At 35.1% G+C, this 17066-nt stretch overlaps 6 protein-coding genes across 6 annotated transcripts in view; 3 read left to right on the plus strand and 3 right to left on the minus strand.

Annotated features, from left to right (window-relative positions):
* LOC108978788 (molybdenum cofactor biosynthesis protein 1) overlaps positions 1-6739 on the plus strand; it is a 10681-nt gene extending 3942 nt beyond the window's left edge. Inside the window, exons 2-6 of the mRNA XM_018949241.1 lie at positions 323-422; positions 3757-3924; positions 3996-4368; positions 4827-5134; positions 5656-6739. Of these exons, the coding sequence (XP_018804786.1) occupies positions 323-422; positions 3757-3924; positions 3996-4368; positions 4827-5134; positions 5656-6365 (1659 nt within the window). The 3' untranslated portion in view covers positions 6366-6739. The remainder of the gene's footprint in view (positions 1-322; positions 423-3756; positions 3925-3995; positions 4369-4826; positions 5135-5655) is intronic.
* On the minus strand, positions 6734-7612 carry LOC108978793 (probable prefoldin subunit 2). The gene is made up of 2 exons (XM_018949253.1): positions 7387-7612; positions 6734-7302 (listed from the first exon to the last, which is right to left on the minus strand). The coding sequence occupies exons 1-2, from the start codon at positions 7515-7517 to the stop codon at positions 7002-7004; spliced, it is 432 nt and encodes a 143-aa protein (XP_018804798.1). The 5' UTR covers positions 7518-7612; the 3' UTR covers positions 6734-7001.
* A 275-nt stretch (positions 7613-7887) lies between these two features.
* On the plus strand, positions 7888-8678 carry LOC108978669. The gene is made up of 2 exons (XM_018949066.1): positions 7888-8110; positions 8183-8678. Exons 1-2 carry the CDS (start codon positions 8011-8013, stop codon positions 8314-8316), a joined length of 234 nt encoding a protein of 77 aa, XP_018804611.1. The 5' UTR covers positions 7888-8010; the 3' UTR covers positions 8317-8678.
* Positions 8679-9378: 700 nt separating this feature from the next.
* LOC108978610 (germinal-center associated nuclear protein) lies at positions 9379-11001 on the minus strand. The gene is made up of 7 exons (XM_018948986.1): positions 10888-11001; positions 10780-10819; positions 10536-10709; positions 10317-10478; positions 10032-10253; positions 9811-9951; positions 9379-9754 (listed from the first exon to the last, which is right to left on the minus strand). Exons 1-7 carry the CDS (start codon positions 10904-10906, stop codon positions 9475-9477), a joined length of 1038 nt encoding a protein of 345 aa, XP_018804531.1. The 5' UTR covers positions 10907-11001; the 3' UTR covers positions 9379-9474.
* A 293-nt stretch (positions 11002-11294) lies between these two features.
* On the plus strand, positions 11295-13269 carry LOC108965552 (T-cell activation inhibitor, mitochondrial). The gene is made up of 2 exons (XM_018928070.1): positions 11295-12050; positions 12152-13269. The coding sequence occupies exons 1-2, from the start codon at positions 11502-11504 to the stop codon at positions 13097-13099; spliced, it is 1497 nt and encodes a 498-aa protein (XP_018783615.1). The 5' UTR covers positions 11295-11501; the 3' UTR covers positions 13100-13269.
* A 57-nt stretch (positions 13270-13326) lies between these two features.
* LOC108965559 lies at positions 13327-14960 on the minus strand. Its single transcript, XM_018928082.1, has one exon. The coding sequence runs from the start codon at positions 14774-14776 to the stop codon at positions 13415-13417; it is 1362 nt and encodes a 453-aa protein (XP_018783627.1). The 5' UTR covers positions 14777-14960; the 3' UTR covers positions 13327-13414.
* Between the last annotated feature and the right edge of the window lie 2106 nt (positions 14961-17066).

Below are 17066 nucleotides of genomic sequence, written 5' to 3' on the forward strand. Positions count from 1 at the left end.
TATACAATTTTGATTTATAATTTTTATTTTTTATATTAAAGGGAACCAAATTTTATAAATAAACACCAGCAATAACTGAACCAATTTTTAAATATAATATGAAATTAACAGCATCCAATCAGCTATGATTACCACAACTGCATACATTATACATATTACATACCTCTGTGTTAAAATTAAACCAGCACACACATACAAACCGCGCTCAGAGATAGCCTTCAATACTACAAAGCTCTCGCTGTGTAGCATAAAAGCCAAACATTACAACCGCGTATTTAATTCGTTGATTATTCAAAAAAGTATTCGTATCTTGTATTTTTAGGCACAGGTTAAGCCGATAAGCAGTCAACCGTTGACGGACACTTTTGGACGTCACCACACATATCTGAGGATCTCATTGACCGAACGTTGCAATTTGCGCTGTGAGTAAGAGAATGCAATAAACAATAATTATATATTTAGCTATAGACAAATGAAATCGTGTCTAAAACATTGACATGCATATATCATTATAATTTACATATCGTCACCTCTAATGAAAAATTACGTAACATCATTTTGCATAAACAATATAATAGAAACCACTCATATTGAAGAAATGATACTTTGTTTTGCATTTTAGTTGACGATTATATGGTAAAAGAGCTTAAGTTGAGTTAAGGGTTGGTACTTGTATCTACTTGAAAGTCAGAAAAAACCCGTTTTATGTGATTTTTTTTTTTGTGAAGGTATTTTATTTAATAAATTATTTAAGAAAATGTACATTTGAACAATTTTATATACTTTAAATATCAGCGATTCAGTTTGAATAATTTTGGATGCCCTCGATCCCATAGTCGATTTCAAGGAGGAACTCCGAAAAGCAGTGCCTTAGAATAACCTGAAATGCAAAAGCACAGAAAAAATACATATTATGACTATAGTCCAGAAATTTTCTTCACGGTCTCTGAAAGCAGCATTTCTAGAGAAATCTGTTGTGGCCGAAAAATGTTGCAAATACGCTCAAATTCCGAAACTACCCACCGGATCACTTGAAATTATCGGAGAATATTCTGACAAGTTCACCAAACTTGGTTTTCAATAAATCGATTGTGACATTTGCTGTGTGGCTTGTGACGCCGTCCTGTTGGAACCACGTATTGTCCAAGTCCATTTCATCCAATTCGGGCCAAAAATGTTCATTATCATTGAGCAGGAGCGATTTCCGTTCACAGTAACGTACCAGTCTTGATTATCGCGGAAGAAGTACGGCCAAATGATGCCGCCGGATGCAATGTTGACTCATGGAGTGCGAGTGGATTGCTACCTGACAATAACGCCTATTTTATTTATTGACGAAGCCATTCAGCCAAAAATGAGCCCCATGACTGAAGATGACTTTTCAATGAAAATCTGGATAATTTTCAAGTTATTGCTCAGCCCAATTCACGGATATACGACGATTCTGGTGGCCAAGCGGCTTCGGTTCTTGCGGAAGTTTGATCTTGTGAGGATATTGGTCAAGATCTTTTCACAAAATTCGCCACAACGACGGCACAAAGATGCTCAACATTTGAGTGCGACGTGTGAGAGATTGGTTTGGGTATTCCTTAATTGTTGTGCTAGCGGCAGCAATATTTTCGGAACTGCTCGTATTCTTTATCTCACTGGCACGGGAACATTTTGTACTGTGCCTGTGGATTCAAATTTTTCCACTAGACGCTCAAGTGTTGATCTGACATTATGTCGACCATAAATTGGACGTAGCTTTTCTAAAGTTGAGATCACTAACTCCGAATTTCGGTACTAAGTATTAATAATACCGAAGGTTCATCTAGTAAGGAATAGTGATTGGTTAGATAAGAATCTCATGAGCATTTTACCCCTAGTGATCTCATCGCTAACATGGTTTGCATCTTCACTATCAACTGCCAGCTGGCTATATAAAAGTAAAGCAATCACCGTGCCTGGCTAGTGCTTAGGTGACTCTCGCATCGCGATGTGATGTGATTTGAATGTCACAAAGTGAATGGGCGGGAAGCTGGCCGCCAGTCTAAACGGACAGCGTCGTCAAAGAATCTAAATTAACGGCGAGGTTGACTTTGCTAAATTCAAGTATTTCCGAGGATCTTCTACGGTCCACTTTGGGCCAGAAGCACCTCTAAGTCGCACAAATTACGATTATTTACCAGCGACTGCCAAGATCACTGGGGGCCCATAGGTTCAGCGCAAGTGCGCATCTTACAACCAACTCGTTACCAATCGAATGAAATTGGGGCAAGGCTGCCCTTCTTAGAAAGTTCATAGGCTGTGCAGTTTCCGACGATTCGGCTGTGCCTGACGCCCATGTTAGTCGAGTTTGGAAAAACCTTTAAACCTTTGCTAATGTAATGTGGTGTGCACTGCTTGACTAGTTTTGAGCGCTCAAAGTCAGTATAGCCGGTCGGCTATAAGCGTGACACCACGCCACAGTGAAGGGACTGCACTTCAGAGCAACCGTGAAGGCAGCCATCTCTTAGAGTTGATAGAAAGCTCCCGAAAGAAAATAGTGATTTACACATGTGTATTTCACTCAAATAATGGGTGATCCGAGTAGACGTACTTTTCTCACTGTCTTTTTTTTTTTTTTTGACAGATGAGGCTTGAGTCATCTTATTTTTGTTCAGTATTGTTTGTCATTTCATTTTTATTTCGAAAATCCACGCTCTGTAAGGAAAGTGCTTCGCGTGCTTCGTTCAATATATGGTCAGCATAGTCGGCCTACTGAGCGTACTATTCGCAAAGCCATCACCCATCAAGGGCATTCATTATTGGTCCAGCAGACAGTGAAGAAAATATAATAGCCGTAGCTGAGAGTGTACAGGAGGACCGTGGAGAGTCGATTCGGTGCCTTTCGCAGCAACTTGGACTAACGTATGGAATGATTTGGCGCATTTTACGTCGAGATCTTGAATTGAGCGTACAATATACAACTTGTGCCAGAACAGTAGCCGCTATGGTCTCTTGAAAAGTTCCAAGAAGATCCGACGTTTTCGAGCCAAACCTAAAGATATTCAAGAGCTGCCATTACATCCAGAAAAAAACAACGGTTTAAAGACAGTTGAAATCATCGGTCCATACCCGTATTTCTTCAATTTGTATACACACACAGAAATACATACATGTATAATTTAATAGTGCGGTCCAAAGCATTGACATATTTATAAATTCACTTGTTTAAATTTGAAAACCGTCAATAATTACATATACTTGTATATTGTTGTTGTAACTTCTAACTACAACTGGTAGTCAAAGCTTAAAATTTTTCATATACATACATATTACATGATGTATGGCATCGTAATAACAAAACTCCATTTCAAATTTGTCGTATCAAACGTTGCTTTGGGTTTTTATTGGCTGTATACTACATACAATATGAGCTGACTTCCTTATCTATGTATTTGTTGCAAATTGTAGAAGTACATTGTATTGCAAATTATATAGCTGTCTCTAATTGATTATTATATCACATACATATGTATATACATATATTTACAACTATTTCTCTCTGCTACGTTCTAATAAATAATTAAAATGTGCTTCTATAAATTGTATTTCCTATTGATTACTAATTGAAAAAGATGTAGGATAAGATAAGCGTACAAAAATTATATATGCACACATACTGTATAGTATGTTCATACATACATACCTAAACAAATTTCAATTCAAGTAGTGTGTTTTGATAGCATTTCAACTCGCAAGATGAATTTTAAATTTTGCTATTATTTCTAGGTCAATATTGTATGCCAGCCGAAGGTGTACAACTACAACCGAAATCAAATCTGTTAACCACCGAAGAAATTCTCTACTTAGCGCGAATTTTCGTTGAGCAAGGGGTGCGTAAAATTCGTCTAACCGGCGGTGAGCCAACGGTACGACGTGACATAGTCGATATCATAGGTAAGTGCATACATACATACATACATACGTACTGCGTCTATAAGTAAAAACCTTGGTGTACTTGCTTGCAGCCCAAATAAAGTCCATACCGAAACTGGAGAGTGTCGGTATTACTACAAATGGCCTAGTATTAACACGTCTCTTGCTGCCGATGCAGCGTGCCGGCCTGGATGCGGTAAATATCAGTTTGGATACGTTGCGCCCGAAACGTTTCGAGGAAATCACACGACGCAAGGGTTGGGAACGCGTTATAGCCGGCATTGATTTGGCCATACAGCTGGGCTATAAGCCTAAGTTGAACTGTGTGCTTATGCGCAATTTCAACGAAGACGAAATTTGCGATTTTGTCGAATTCACCAAAGATCGTGCGGTGGATGTGCGTTTTATAGAGTATATGCCATTCACGGGCAACAAATGGCAAACCAGTCGGTTGATTTCTTTCAAGTAGGTGAAAATTATTATGTATACATACATATGGATATATACAGCATCTGTTGTATCTTTATATCTGAAATGCTTGAAAAATATTTCTACAAAACTTAAACTCGCCAAATCGGATATTTTTATTAATTATTGTATCTAAAATGATCATGTTCCAAGTATGTGTTGATAAGCACTAGGAAACAAGAAAAAATACCTTTTAAAGTAGTTAAATATATCAAGTTAGAGTCCTTCAAGTATATAGCATATAGTCCCGATAGAAACTATATGGATCAATATTAAATCCTTGTATAGAAAACTTTTGTATTTATCAAGTGTTTGCACTTTATGAAGTTAATATTTTTTCAGTTATTACATAGTTTATTTTAAATACATATAGTATATAGAAAATCAAAGAAAATGCTATGCAAATATATACTATTATTTACTTCTTTTTTCACAAATATTTTTTTTATTCATAGGGAATCAGTGGACATTATACAGAAAAGATGGCCTGACTTCGCGGCACTGCCTAATGGCCCGAATGACACATCGAAAGCGTATGCCGTACCTGGCTATAAAGGGCAAGTGGGATTCATAACATCTATGACGGAGCATTTTTGCGGTTCCTGTAATCGTTTGCGGCTCACCGCTGACGGAAATATTAAAGTGTGTCTATTTGGCAATAAAGAATTTTCGCTACGTGACGCTATACGTAATAATTGCTCCGAAGTCGATCTGATTACATTGATTGGAACGGCAGTGAGTCGAAAGAAGAGGAAGCACGCCGGTTAGTAAACATACATACAGACATATATAAATTTGGATATCGTGGTTTCTCAGATAACATTTGAAATATTTAATATATGTATATATATATCAATATATTGTGCGCAAATTATTACCTTTTGGGTAGAGAAAAATTGTTAGTAGATACATACGTATATTATATTTTTTATAATTTTAAAAATCTATTTTAAAAGTTTGGTAATAATTTGCACGCAATAAATTATCATTGGGTGATTGATCCATTTTATTTGCTATTGCAGGCATGTTGAATTTGTCACGAATGGAAAATCGTCCAATGATACTAATCGGTGGATAGTTTTATGTACGCTTAAGATTATACAAACATAAATACCAGCGACCGCGGCTTAAAAAGACAATAAAGGTTTGTGCAAAATAAAATTTACCACCACAAGCTAAGAAAAAATATAAAAAATACACATACATACATATGTATATTTACAAAAGAAAAACTTATTCACACAAATATAATATCTTTCATATTACATTACTCTTGCCTTCCAGATAATTTCATTCATGATAATGTCACAGCAGAAATGCTCCACAAGTCTCGCAAAACTTTTGACATTCGAACGCAACAAAGGATTCATTCTCAACGATATCTCAACTACACTTCATCGCCAGACACATTGCCCATTCTTACTAATCTAATGGGCGCACAATTAACAACAAAATATGTGACACAAGCACGGTTTTTTTCCAAAACGAGTTCAAATAGAGATTCGAACAATAACAGCGCAAATTTAACGCACGTTGACTATGCTGGCAAAGCTCAAATGGTGGATGTCACTTCGAAGCAAAGCAGTGAACGCGTAGCCGAAGCACGTGCCACCGTGACAGTGGGACCGACCATTGCTCAACTCATACACGTAAACAACATGGGCAAAGGTGATGTGCTTAGTGTGGCCCAATTGGCTGGCATAATGGGCGCCAAAAGAACTTCGGAACTAATACCGCTATGCCACAACATTTCATTATCTTCCGTAAAGGTTGAGGCGAAGTTAAATCTTGTAAGCAATAGCGTGGAACTATTTAGTCGTGTGAAGTGTACAGGTCAAACAGGTGTGGAAATGGAGGCACTGACGGCTGTCTCATTAGCCGCACTTACCGTTTACGATATGTGTAAAGCCGTCTCACACGATATAACAATTACGGATATAAAACTTTGGGGCAAAAGTGGGGGTAAAAGGAATTTTGAACGTAGTAAAAATTAGATCAATTATACTTAAAATATTATATGAATGTGTTAATTACATAACATCAACATTACAAAAATATGATTACAACTACCGAAGTAATGAAATTCACAGATCGTGAAAAAATTGTTGAAAACTAATTTTGTTATTTAAAAAGCTAAAGTCTGATATGAACAAAATATCCAATAAATTTGTGGGGTTCCATCCATACAATTATGTATATATTTATACCAAAGATATGATATAAGGTGTTAGGTTTGTTATTTATTAGACCCATAGGAAATTTAAATATGAGGTGAGGGAAAGTATCTATTCTATTTTTAGATATTATTACAAAACATTTTTTTGTTTTTAAAAAAATATTTTAATTAAATATACATATACAATTTTAATCAATGAAAGTGTTTATTTCTTCGCAAACAACCTTCAATTTATTATGGAAACTAGATTAATCTTCAATTCCATGCAACAGAATTGAAACACTTCGATTTAATGAAAGTTAAGCTTATTACAGATATTAAGTGTAATTGTTATCTTTGATTATTGAGAATTCCCACACTCATTACAGAATTATGAACGCGAGTTGAATGAGCATTACAACTTTACTTAGTTCATGCTCCCATCACACATATTCATTTTCACTGAAATTTGTATTTAGTTCGACACCAAAACATTTCGATTTTCCGATGTTTTTTCTTCCTCTTCACTTCTTGATTGCTCATTGGACATTTGTTCACCGCGTATCTTAATATTGTGTTCTTCTTTGAATTTATTAATCTGCTGTCCTTTTGCGCTGAGGTCTTCATTTACGCGTGTGATCGTCTTCTCAATGAAGTCTTTATTTTCAATGAGCTGCGGTAGTACATCTTTGACGGTTCGTTCTGCCAGCACGCCGCCAATCAGTCGGAAGCATTTACGTTCTGGATCCACTGTTTTGAGGGTTTCTATCACAGTTCTAAAATGGAATGTCTCTAATTTAGAATTTTGAAAATAGCTTTGATATACGATATATTAATTGAGGTTATGTCCTCAGACATACTTGTGTTCTTTCAGATCCATTTCCAGCGTATTTAAATTGTTTACAAGATTTCGTTGTTCATTTCTTAGCTGCTGGAACTCGCCAATAATCTTCTCGTTCAATTTGGCTTCTTTAGCTTGTTCACTGGCCATTGTTTTCTGTGATTTTGTTAACAGATGCACGGAAAACAGTAAACTTTTTCGGCAGATTTGCGTCTGGTAGTGATTACTAATTTCAATCTGATATTTGACAGCAACCAATTTGCCGTAAAAGGGGTTGAAACACTACTTTTTAAATTTCACATTTTAATTTCATTTTTTATGTCTGGCACATATGCATACAGCTGAAATTAATTAATTAATAAATATTAATAAGTATATATAATAATAATAAATTTAAGGAAAATAATAACTTACAATATATTAATTTATTAAATTAATGTTATATGCAAAATTCACAACAAATGCTTACTCGTTTTATACAAAATTTCACTCTGGTAGCACTAAATTCCTTCGCCACAAGAAAAAGGCAGCAAATTTGTCATAAGTGCCTATCTTATCACTGTATAATTTTTAATTGAAGTAATTGGTACTCCCTGAGAGTTTTGTGTGATTCACTTTACACTATTAAAATAAAATTATTAAAATGCTACAAAATATAATTGATTTCTGCAACTATTGGTGGTTTCGATACCTTATGGTCACTGAGCTGTACATGGTCGAAAAGTGGGAACGTGTGACAATTCGTAAGATATCATTCACTAACTTTATTACTAAGAAATTTATTTTTGATAACAATTTTATTGCATTAATTTCAGATGTAATATTTGCAGTACTCTTTTGTCTCTTTTGGTACTTTAACTATTCGGTGCTTTTATCGTTCACGGGAAATATTCTTGGTATTACACCCATTTCCACAATTATTGATCAGCAAGGTAGTAAAATCGCATAACTATAGCGATATAGTGATTGCATTGTCTGGTAGCCGGTAGAAACACTGGAACAATCACATATGGCGAGGAGAAAATTCCAACATATAAATAGTCATTATAAGTGCATTAAAGTGAAAATAAAGATTTCTACATAATCGTACTGTAAGTTACACATCGGAAAAAATATTCAACTGTTATCGAGACCCAGCAAGTATGAAAATGTTGCAACACCAGTATATGAAAACAAAGGACATTATTTTTTTAATAGTGTAATAATACCTCGATAGTGAACTAATTTCAGTAATGCCTTGCAACAAGTACTCTTAAAAATATTTTAAAGTGAACAAATCATATTTAATTTTAAATAATTAACATTTAACACCTGTCTCTTATACACATCTAGATGTGTATTCTAGACAGTATGCATACAGCTGAAATTAATTAATTAATAAATATTAATAAGTATATATAATAATAATAAATTTAAGGAAAATAATAACTTACAATATATTAATTTATTAAATTAATGTTATATGCAAGAATCAAAACAAATGCTTACTCGTTTTATACAAAATTTCACTCTGGTAGCACTAAATTCCTTCGCCACAAGAAAAAGGCAGCAAATTTGTCATAAGTGCCTATCTTATCACTGTATAATTTTTAATTGAAGTAATTGGTACTCCCTGAGAGTTTTGTGTGATTCACTTTACACTATTAAAATAAAATTATTAAAATGCTACAAAATATAATTGATTTCTGCAACTATTGGTGGTTTCGATACCTTATGGTCACTGAGCTGTACATGGTCGAAAAGTGGNAATATAGTTTAAGCAAACAATTTCCACATTTAACAAGAACAAGTATTAAAAGCTAATTTGTCAAAAATTAAAAATCTGTATATTTTCGGGGTAAGTTGTTGTTGTAACGGCAGAATTCTGCCTAGTTGACAGTCCTTGGCCGGATAAAAATCCGGGTCCGTTCCGGTTTTCGTAGACCCGACTGTCGTGGGAACGGTTTTCGGGGTAAGTAAGGGTTGCTGGTATAGAAAGAAACATAAAACACTCACTGGACACTTTTATATGTACTTGTATATGAATTCATCATAATTATCATTTATTTCTTAATACAATCTAAACATCTCCACATATAAACCACATTCGTAAATGTCTTTACGTATATTAAACACGTTTTAAAAGTAGGACTTCTGGTAGATAAATTTTTGTAAGCTTTTTCTCAACAAAACATTCGTGTGTCTCCTTCAAAGTAACTGCATTTATATTAAATTCCGATTTCTGGAAATGTAAACTTGACTTGTCTTCGCTTAATTTTATATTATAATATTTGCAGTCTGCCAATAAATTACTGACGTCTTCATATAATAACAACTTGCACAAAAAGCTAGCCGGCACAAATAATTGCTTACTTGTATATGCATGTGCGAATACCATGTACACCTTTCTGTAAATAGTAAAATTATTATATTAAAATCACATATTAATATATTTAAATCATACCGTCTCAATGTCTGCAATTTCAAAGCAGCTATTGCACTTAAAATATGTGGCAGTTTTTGTATACCCACTAGCACGCGGTAAAAATTTCCTTGATAGTAGTTTATAGCTATCCGATATGCTAAATCAAATGTTTCATTCTTGCTGAAATATTTAAATTAAATTTCATATCAATACCAAGCATTTTAGATTTTCTTAATTTACATTTCTTATATAAGTTTTACCTTACTTCCGTTGGCAAACTTAGTACACGGTTAAGCGCTTCTGTCGTTCCCAAATTGAAGAGAAGGTAAATTGCTTCAACAAAGCTGCGTCTATTTAACTCACTTAAATTCAGACTGTCTACACCAATATCATCGTAGCAACAAAGAACACGTTTCAGACATTCTTGCAAATGTTGATTGCAAATTTTCGCATCGAAATTATCTATTTGCTCTTCACAAAGTCTGCAATTTTAAAGAACATTTTATTTTGCCATTCAATGCAAAATGTTGCAAATATAAGTTCACCTATAACGACTGTAAGCCAAAAAACTTATCATTGGTTCTAGTAACTTTAAAGTTTGCCGCTCACTATACTGTTGCATGACTACTTCCTGCCGAACTGCGCGTAATCGATCAAATATAAAATCATAAATGAAATTGTACGATCTCCGTTTGTCTAAAATTATACTAGAAATGATATTGTTTTAAATTTGTTGGTATTGCATTTATATACATAAGTCATACTCTTTTAATAAGTATTCCACAGTCCTCTGCAAACATATCTCGGTACGTAAATCCTTTGCTCGGGGTGCTTTAACTCCCGCAGCTGAACGGGCAAATGCCTTCACCAGCTGCCCTGGCACATTCTTTTCGCCATTTTTCAATTCATAATAATGTAGTAGTCTTTCTTTTATACGTCTGCAATTTCGTAATTAATTTAAGTGCATTAAGTTTATTGAAATATTAATATTTTACTTCTGCAACTTACAGTTTGGCCTCCGCATCTGGACAAAATAATTCACATGTGCCTAGGATATAGAAAAGAAAAATAGTTACATTGTATAATATTGCTAATAAAAATCGCTCTCTAAATTACCTTTAATGTGGTTCGACATAAGTATTTACTTATAAAACTTAAGGGCAGGTGTTTAGTAAAGAAAAAAAGCTATCGGCAGAAAATACTAAAACATAGCGAAAATTAATGGCAACAAACAAACTACTGAACAGCTGTTGTCAAAATTGCGGCGAAAAACTAACCCTTGAAAAACATAAACAAAAAAAAAATGCTTTATTACTTCATCTATTATTTCACAAGAATATAGCTTCCGAACCATTGGAATGTACTGAAATATATTATATTTCGTATTATGATAATAAATGATTTTTAAACGAAATGCGTAAATACTTCGAATTTCATTTAGAAATTTAAAATTATAAATCAAAAAAAGAATGGTAATCCTAATCAACCACACAAATTTTGTATATCAGCTGTTGTCTGTTTTGTTCTGTGTATTCTTTTTGGTTATAGTTGATTTTTTGCACAAATCTAGGCTTCCAACAACATAAATCATTTAGATAGTGTTAAAATTATCCATCTGCAAATAACTCGGTTTAAATTTAATTATATATGTTTGTTTAGATAAAATAAAGTGTACCACCAAACCTTGTTCTTCGTCCACATGCTTATATAATTTGTAGTTGAATAAAAATATGCTTTTTCGTTTGAATTCTGTTGGAATTAAGAGCCAACATCAACTACTGCAATCAACTTGCTCAAATGCCATTTGGAGACATATAAGCACCGAACTGACCAACGCGTTGCGGCCCTTTTACTTTGCCGTACATCCAGACTTGTTTGGACAGCATCCGGAACAGCGTAATGTTAATGAGAACTCATTGAAGCTGCTGAGTGCACACATGGAGTCGCTGTATGAGCGAAAATACCAAGCTTTACACGAAACTAAAACATTGCAATTTTATATACGCGATGGTAAAGCGACAAAACGTGATACCTTCAAGTTGATCAAGGTAACATTGGATCGCAATTCAAAAGATCCGAAAATGCTAGTACAGCGTTTGTTGGAATTATGCAATCTTCCAACGGACTATGTTAAAAAAATTAAATCAATGCCAACAACGGCCCCAGCAAGTGCAACAGCAACTGCGGCAGGATTTTCATATGCTACAAGTCCGTTTAAAGGTGGTGGCGATTTTAACTACGGATCACAATTCTCAGGCTTTGAAAACGCTTTCTATACTGTAAGTTTTTCAAGTATCCGTTAGTAGTAATATTAAATACATTTATGGCTTTCGTTAAATATTGGATATTTCAAATAAAAATGTATCTGTAAATCTTTCAGACAAAAGAAGAAGAAAAGAAAACATTGGATTCATGGCTAAAGAAAAATGCGCCTTTGGCAAAGGTACGTTCAGCTGAGTTGGATGACTTAAAAGAGGAGGTAAAAAAGTTACAACAAGCTGTGACAAAGCGTTTGCAGCTGAAAGATATACGCTACGATTGTGGTTGGAATTACGAACATTTTCGTGGTTGTTTGAAGTCCCTGGAACGCATGACTGATCTGCATGCCGATGCAATGGGCACGTTGAAAAATCGTATTTTAGTTTTTGCCCCATTCACTGGTGTTAGCCTGGAAGGACACGTTATGCTGTTTACCGGCGACGTGCTGACAAGTTGGATCGATTTCGTAAAGAACATTCCACAACACGATGAGTTTCTAAAGCGTATACCACTCTATGAGAATACACTTTCACAAGTTTTGCGTAATATAAAAATCGGTCGTAGGAAATTTATGCCTAAGCAACAAGCGCGAGAATATGCGGCGCATTTGAATAAAGTAACTACAACAATCGGCGATTATCTGACTGTAAATAAATATCCAAAGTCATGGCCTGACACATTGGCAGCTTATGAAATCGTCATCGAATCAGAGGCTGGCCCTTTAATGGTAAATCCTACTGGTCAATTGATAGCGCCAGCAACCTGTCCTGGCTTCATGTTAATCGACTTTATCACCACCAATTTGGATGTGGCTAAAGAGCGCACCGAGAAATATCAAACACAAAAAACAGTGGAGCTACAAATGACAGCACAATGTATACAACAATTACGTTTAAACACTTTGACCAAGGACGATTCTGTTACACCAGATAAAATGATAGAAGCAATGCAGAAGCTATTAAAGTACGACGATCGACAATTTCGGGAACTAAATTTGCACATAACAAATTATTACTCAGTATTAACGGACGGTATAGTTTGCATACCCTGGGATTTTACGCCGAGTTAGCGTACGATTTAATATTTATGTGCTGGAATTTAAACGAAATTAATACTAACGATATATGTGTTATATCCAAATATGTATATGCATACGTATTTATGTATTTATGTAACTGCATGAGTTTTCTCAATAGTTAATGATTCTCTGATAGAAAATGACGGATGTGCCTAAATAAAAAAACCAAAATATTTCTACAATATGGAATCATAAGTCAAAAAATACTATTTGTTCTTTTCAAAATGAGATAATATTTTTATTCAAAATTTTCTAATTAGACACCAATTCATCAATGAATTAATTTATGTGTTTCAGCGCCAAGAACTAGATCATATCACTGCAGTCTTCTACCAGCCAAAGACACTCGTGCTTATACAACTGAAAGTCCTCGGCACGTCGACTATACACATATTGCTCTGCATTGCTCCACATGCTCTGATTGCCACCACACAAGTACTGGCGCATGCTGGGGTCCACCAATGCCACGTTGTTGCCCACGAACACCGCTTGCCACACACTCGGCGTTGCCGAGCCATAAATGTTTTTTATGAATGCGGGTGGCACGGTGCTATTGCCATTAAAGCCGCTAGTCTCCAATTTTATATAATTTTGCCAAAAAATGCTCTGGAAAATAAACCGGTTGCCCAAGAGGCGCTCAAATCGAAAGGCTGAACGGTACTTGTAGCCATTGTCAAAAGTGCACATCAAAGAGGTTTGCGAACATTCACTCAGGTAACCGAAACCACCGCTCACATTGTGAATGCACACAGCGCTGGAATTATGCAGAATCTCCAAAGACGTTGGCAGGAAAGTGCCAATGCGTTCCCAGTACTTTGGCACCAAGGTATTCAGATTGCAACTGCCCACAAGTTGTTGTATGTTGTCGTACAGCAGATCATGCAAATCGTTGTTGCGCTGCAAGAATATCAAGTGTGCTATCAAGCGTTGATTGGCATTCAAACCCAAACAATTGAGCGCTTTAACGGTATCCTTTTTGCTCTCCAACTGCTCAACAGCGTCGAAGGTCACGTTCAAAATTTCTTCATAAATTTGTTCACCCATTTTAGTTGCGTCCAGTTGTGTGAGTATGCGTCGCGCAACCTCATAATTTGACGTATTCATACAAATTGCGCTTATGTTCTCGTAATTAGCGGGGTGCAGTGTCACCTCAAGCAGTTGCGCACTACGTTCCACGAGTTGTGTGCGCACTTCGCGCTGGAGCGCAATTAACGGGCCTTTGTGTGCGCCTAAATCGTGCGTCACATTTTTGAGTATCGAATAGAAATCGATTACATAAGCGGGATCATATTGCAGCTTATCCGTTAGTAGTTTGCGCCACAAAACTTTATAGCCTATATAATGTACCGTGGTGTTTTGTGTGTTATTGACGACCTCTCTTATGAGATAAGTTGCGTTCCACCAGTCGTAATCTTGCACTGCTTTCGTTAAAACATCTTCCAATTCGTCGATACAATCGTGCGTTTTGACGGCAATTGGCCCATCTATATTTTTTTTGTTCATTGCCGCATCCTTGGCGAGCAAGTCGTTGAAGAGCCTAACATGCACTTCCAAGAGCGTCGAATTATTGACCGTTTCACGTTTGTTAGCCTCCAAGACATTTTGGTTTCGTGCCAAAACCGCGTTCAGAAACAAGAATTTGAGTAATAAAATGTAATGAAGCGCCATTATTATTACTATTTTTAATCCCGCAATTGCTACTTGCTACACCGGAAGTAGAATACTTGCAAAATTTTGGTTGCTGATCGGCCTTAAATACTTTGTGGCAGCGCTAATAATTGGCACTCTTATCTTGCACCCAACTATCTGGTGTACATAGTGCAAAATTGTATACCTACATATATTTTTCATATATATTTGATCTTTTTATGTTCCATATACATATGTATTTCTGTATATACATACATATGTATGCATATAAGAGTACGATATTAGAGTTTTGTTGTAATTTTCTAAAGTTTGAGCAAATATTTATTCTTCATCTGCATTGTTGCTAATTAAAATTGCAGTTAAGACTAGACAGTTCAATAAGGCACGAGACACCGGAAGTCATAGACTATAAGTATTACATGTAACAGTTATATTTGCACATGGATCTAAGAACATGAACCTAACTTCAAATCAAATACCAACATTTGTGGCAAAGTTCACGTTGAAATGATCGTCGAAGAGATATTTGGAGTGGAGAAAAGTGCTCGGTATATGAGAGATATTGAGAAAACACCTGCCCCTCAGGTATGACTCTCTAAAAAGAGACGATTTTTAAGAATTAAAAATAACTTCTTTCTTAAATGTTTTACAAATATATTTCTTTTTATTCTTAGAATAGATAGTAAAGGTTTTGAAGGAAAATTTTAATATTTTTCGGATTTCATGCGATCTCTGACGGCCATTCCAAAGATCTCCACTGCTGCATTGATTCTTGTCTTCACCGTTGATTTAAATTGCTAAAAAATATCTCTAGAAGATATTATACGTAATGGTCTATGTTCGAAAAAAGTTAAAAATTTACAAAAAAAAAAAAAAAATGTATTTTACTTAAAATTTTGGTCGCTTTTGCATAGCCAAAGTTCGATTTTTGAGCAGATAAAAAACTGGTAGGCAGTTGTGTGAAGAACTATATATAGAATATTCAGAAATTTTGATTGTGATCAGAGTTGTCTTCGAGTAATAATAGCAGCAAATTCCAAAAATGCTGTTTCGAGAACTGAGCTTAATGATAAATTGATCGAATGGATTGAATTCAGCGCCTGCACTTTAGAATTTTTGAAACATTCATTCAATATTTTGGTATGGTATTTTTAAAGAAAGAAATATGAAAAAAATTCTAAATTTTTACACTAGTTGTGTCTCTTAGATTGTTTAACAGACAGACAGTTTTTAAAGTTCGACCTCTAAAATAGACGAAAATGAAAATTTACATAATTGACGAGAATAATATGTATTAAAATTTCCACAATATCTGTTGTTGCTGTAACGGTTGCAAAAATTACTGACGTAATTTCGAGAAATAGTTCCGAGTTGACAGTTCTTTCAGTGAGAGTCAAAAAGGTGGAGTGTGCTTTGACTGCAACGATACCGCATTTCCTCCGTTCTTTGTTTATTCAAAAAAGTATATTTATTATAAATTTCCCTATATTTATCAGGTGTAGCTTTAAGTAATGCTTTTTTGTTTTTGATTTCGTTTTAAATACTGAACACAAATGACTCCCTGGGTTTCAGCAAGATGCCTCACATACCACTACCAATCTGTATTGAGTAAATTCAGTCAGATGTTTGAAAATTCTGATATTAGTTATATAAGGGCTGGCTCAAGTTTTCACTCCATTTTTATCCATTTTAGGAATAAAGATACATAGTTTGTTAGTAAAACACGCTTTAAGCTTTCTCGTTTTCATTGAAGTAACTCACATATTGGCCAATGCATATAGGAGCTAAGGATTATTGACTCCATTCAACCTATTTTTGACACGGACATCATATTATCAGGTAAAGATTTCCGAATTTCAATTATATGCATATAGTATAACACTCACGATAATTTCGATACAAAGCGAACTATAGGCCCTGGGGTCCTCATATTCGGTACATACTCAGGGGCTTGAACTGATTTGTTTCAATTTGGAAAATGTTTGATATAAAGGTGGCACATAAAATGTTATATTATTGCTTGTTGAATTGTGTTATATCGGAAGTGGGCGTGGTTGTAGTTCGATTTCGCCAATTTTTGCACTGTAACATAGCAATGTCAAATATGTCATGTCGTACACGTAGAAATCGGTTTGGTGGGTCCCGAGATATGTGATTTCATCTAAAAGTGGGCGGTGCCACCATTGTCCAATTTGCACTCCGGCTCCTATAAAGTCATGTCATGCCAACGATGGTGTAAAATTGTATGTATCTGTCATATTTAGTTATTGATTTATCACGCATTTAGTAGTTTTAACAAAACCATTAA

Source organism: Bactrocera latifrons, unplaced genomic scaffold, assembly GCF_001853355.1.
Source record: "Bactrocera latifrons isolate USDA-ARS-PBARC rearing strain unplaced genomic scaffold, ASM185335v1 scaffold_1, whole genome shotgun sequence".
NCBI classification, from domain to species: Eukaryota; Metazoa; Arthropoda; class Insecta; order Diptera; family Tephritidae; genus Bactrocera; species Bactrocera latifrons.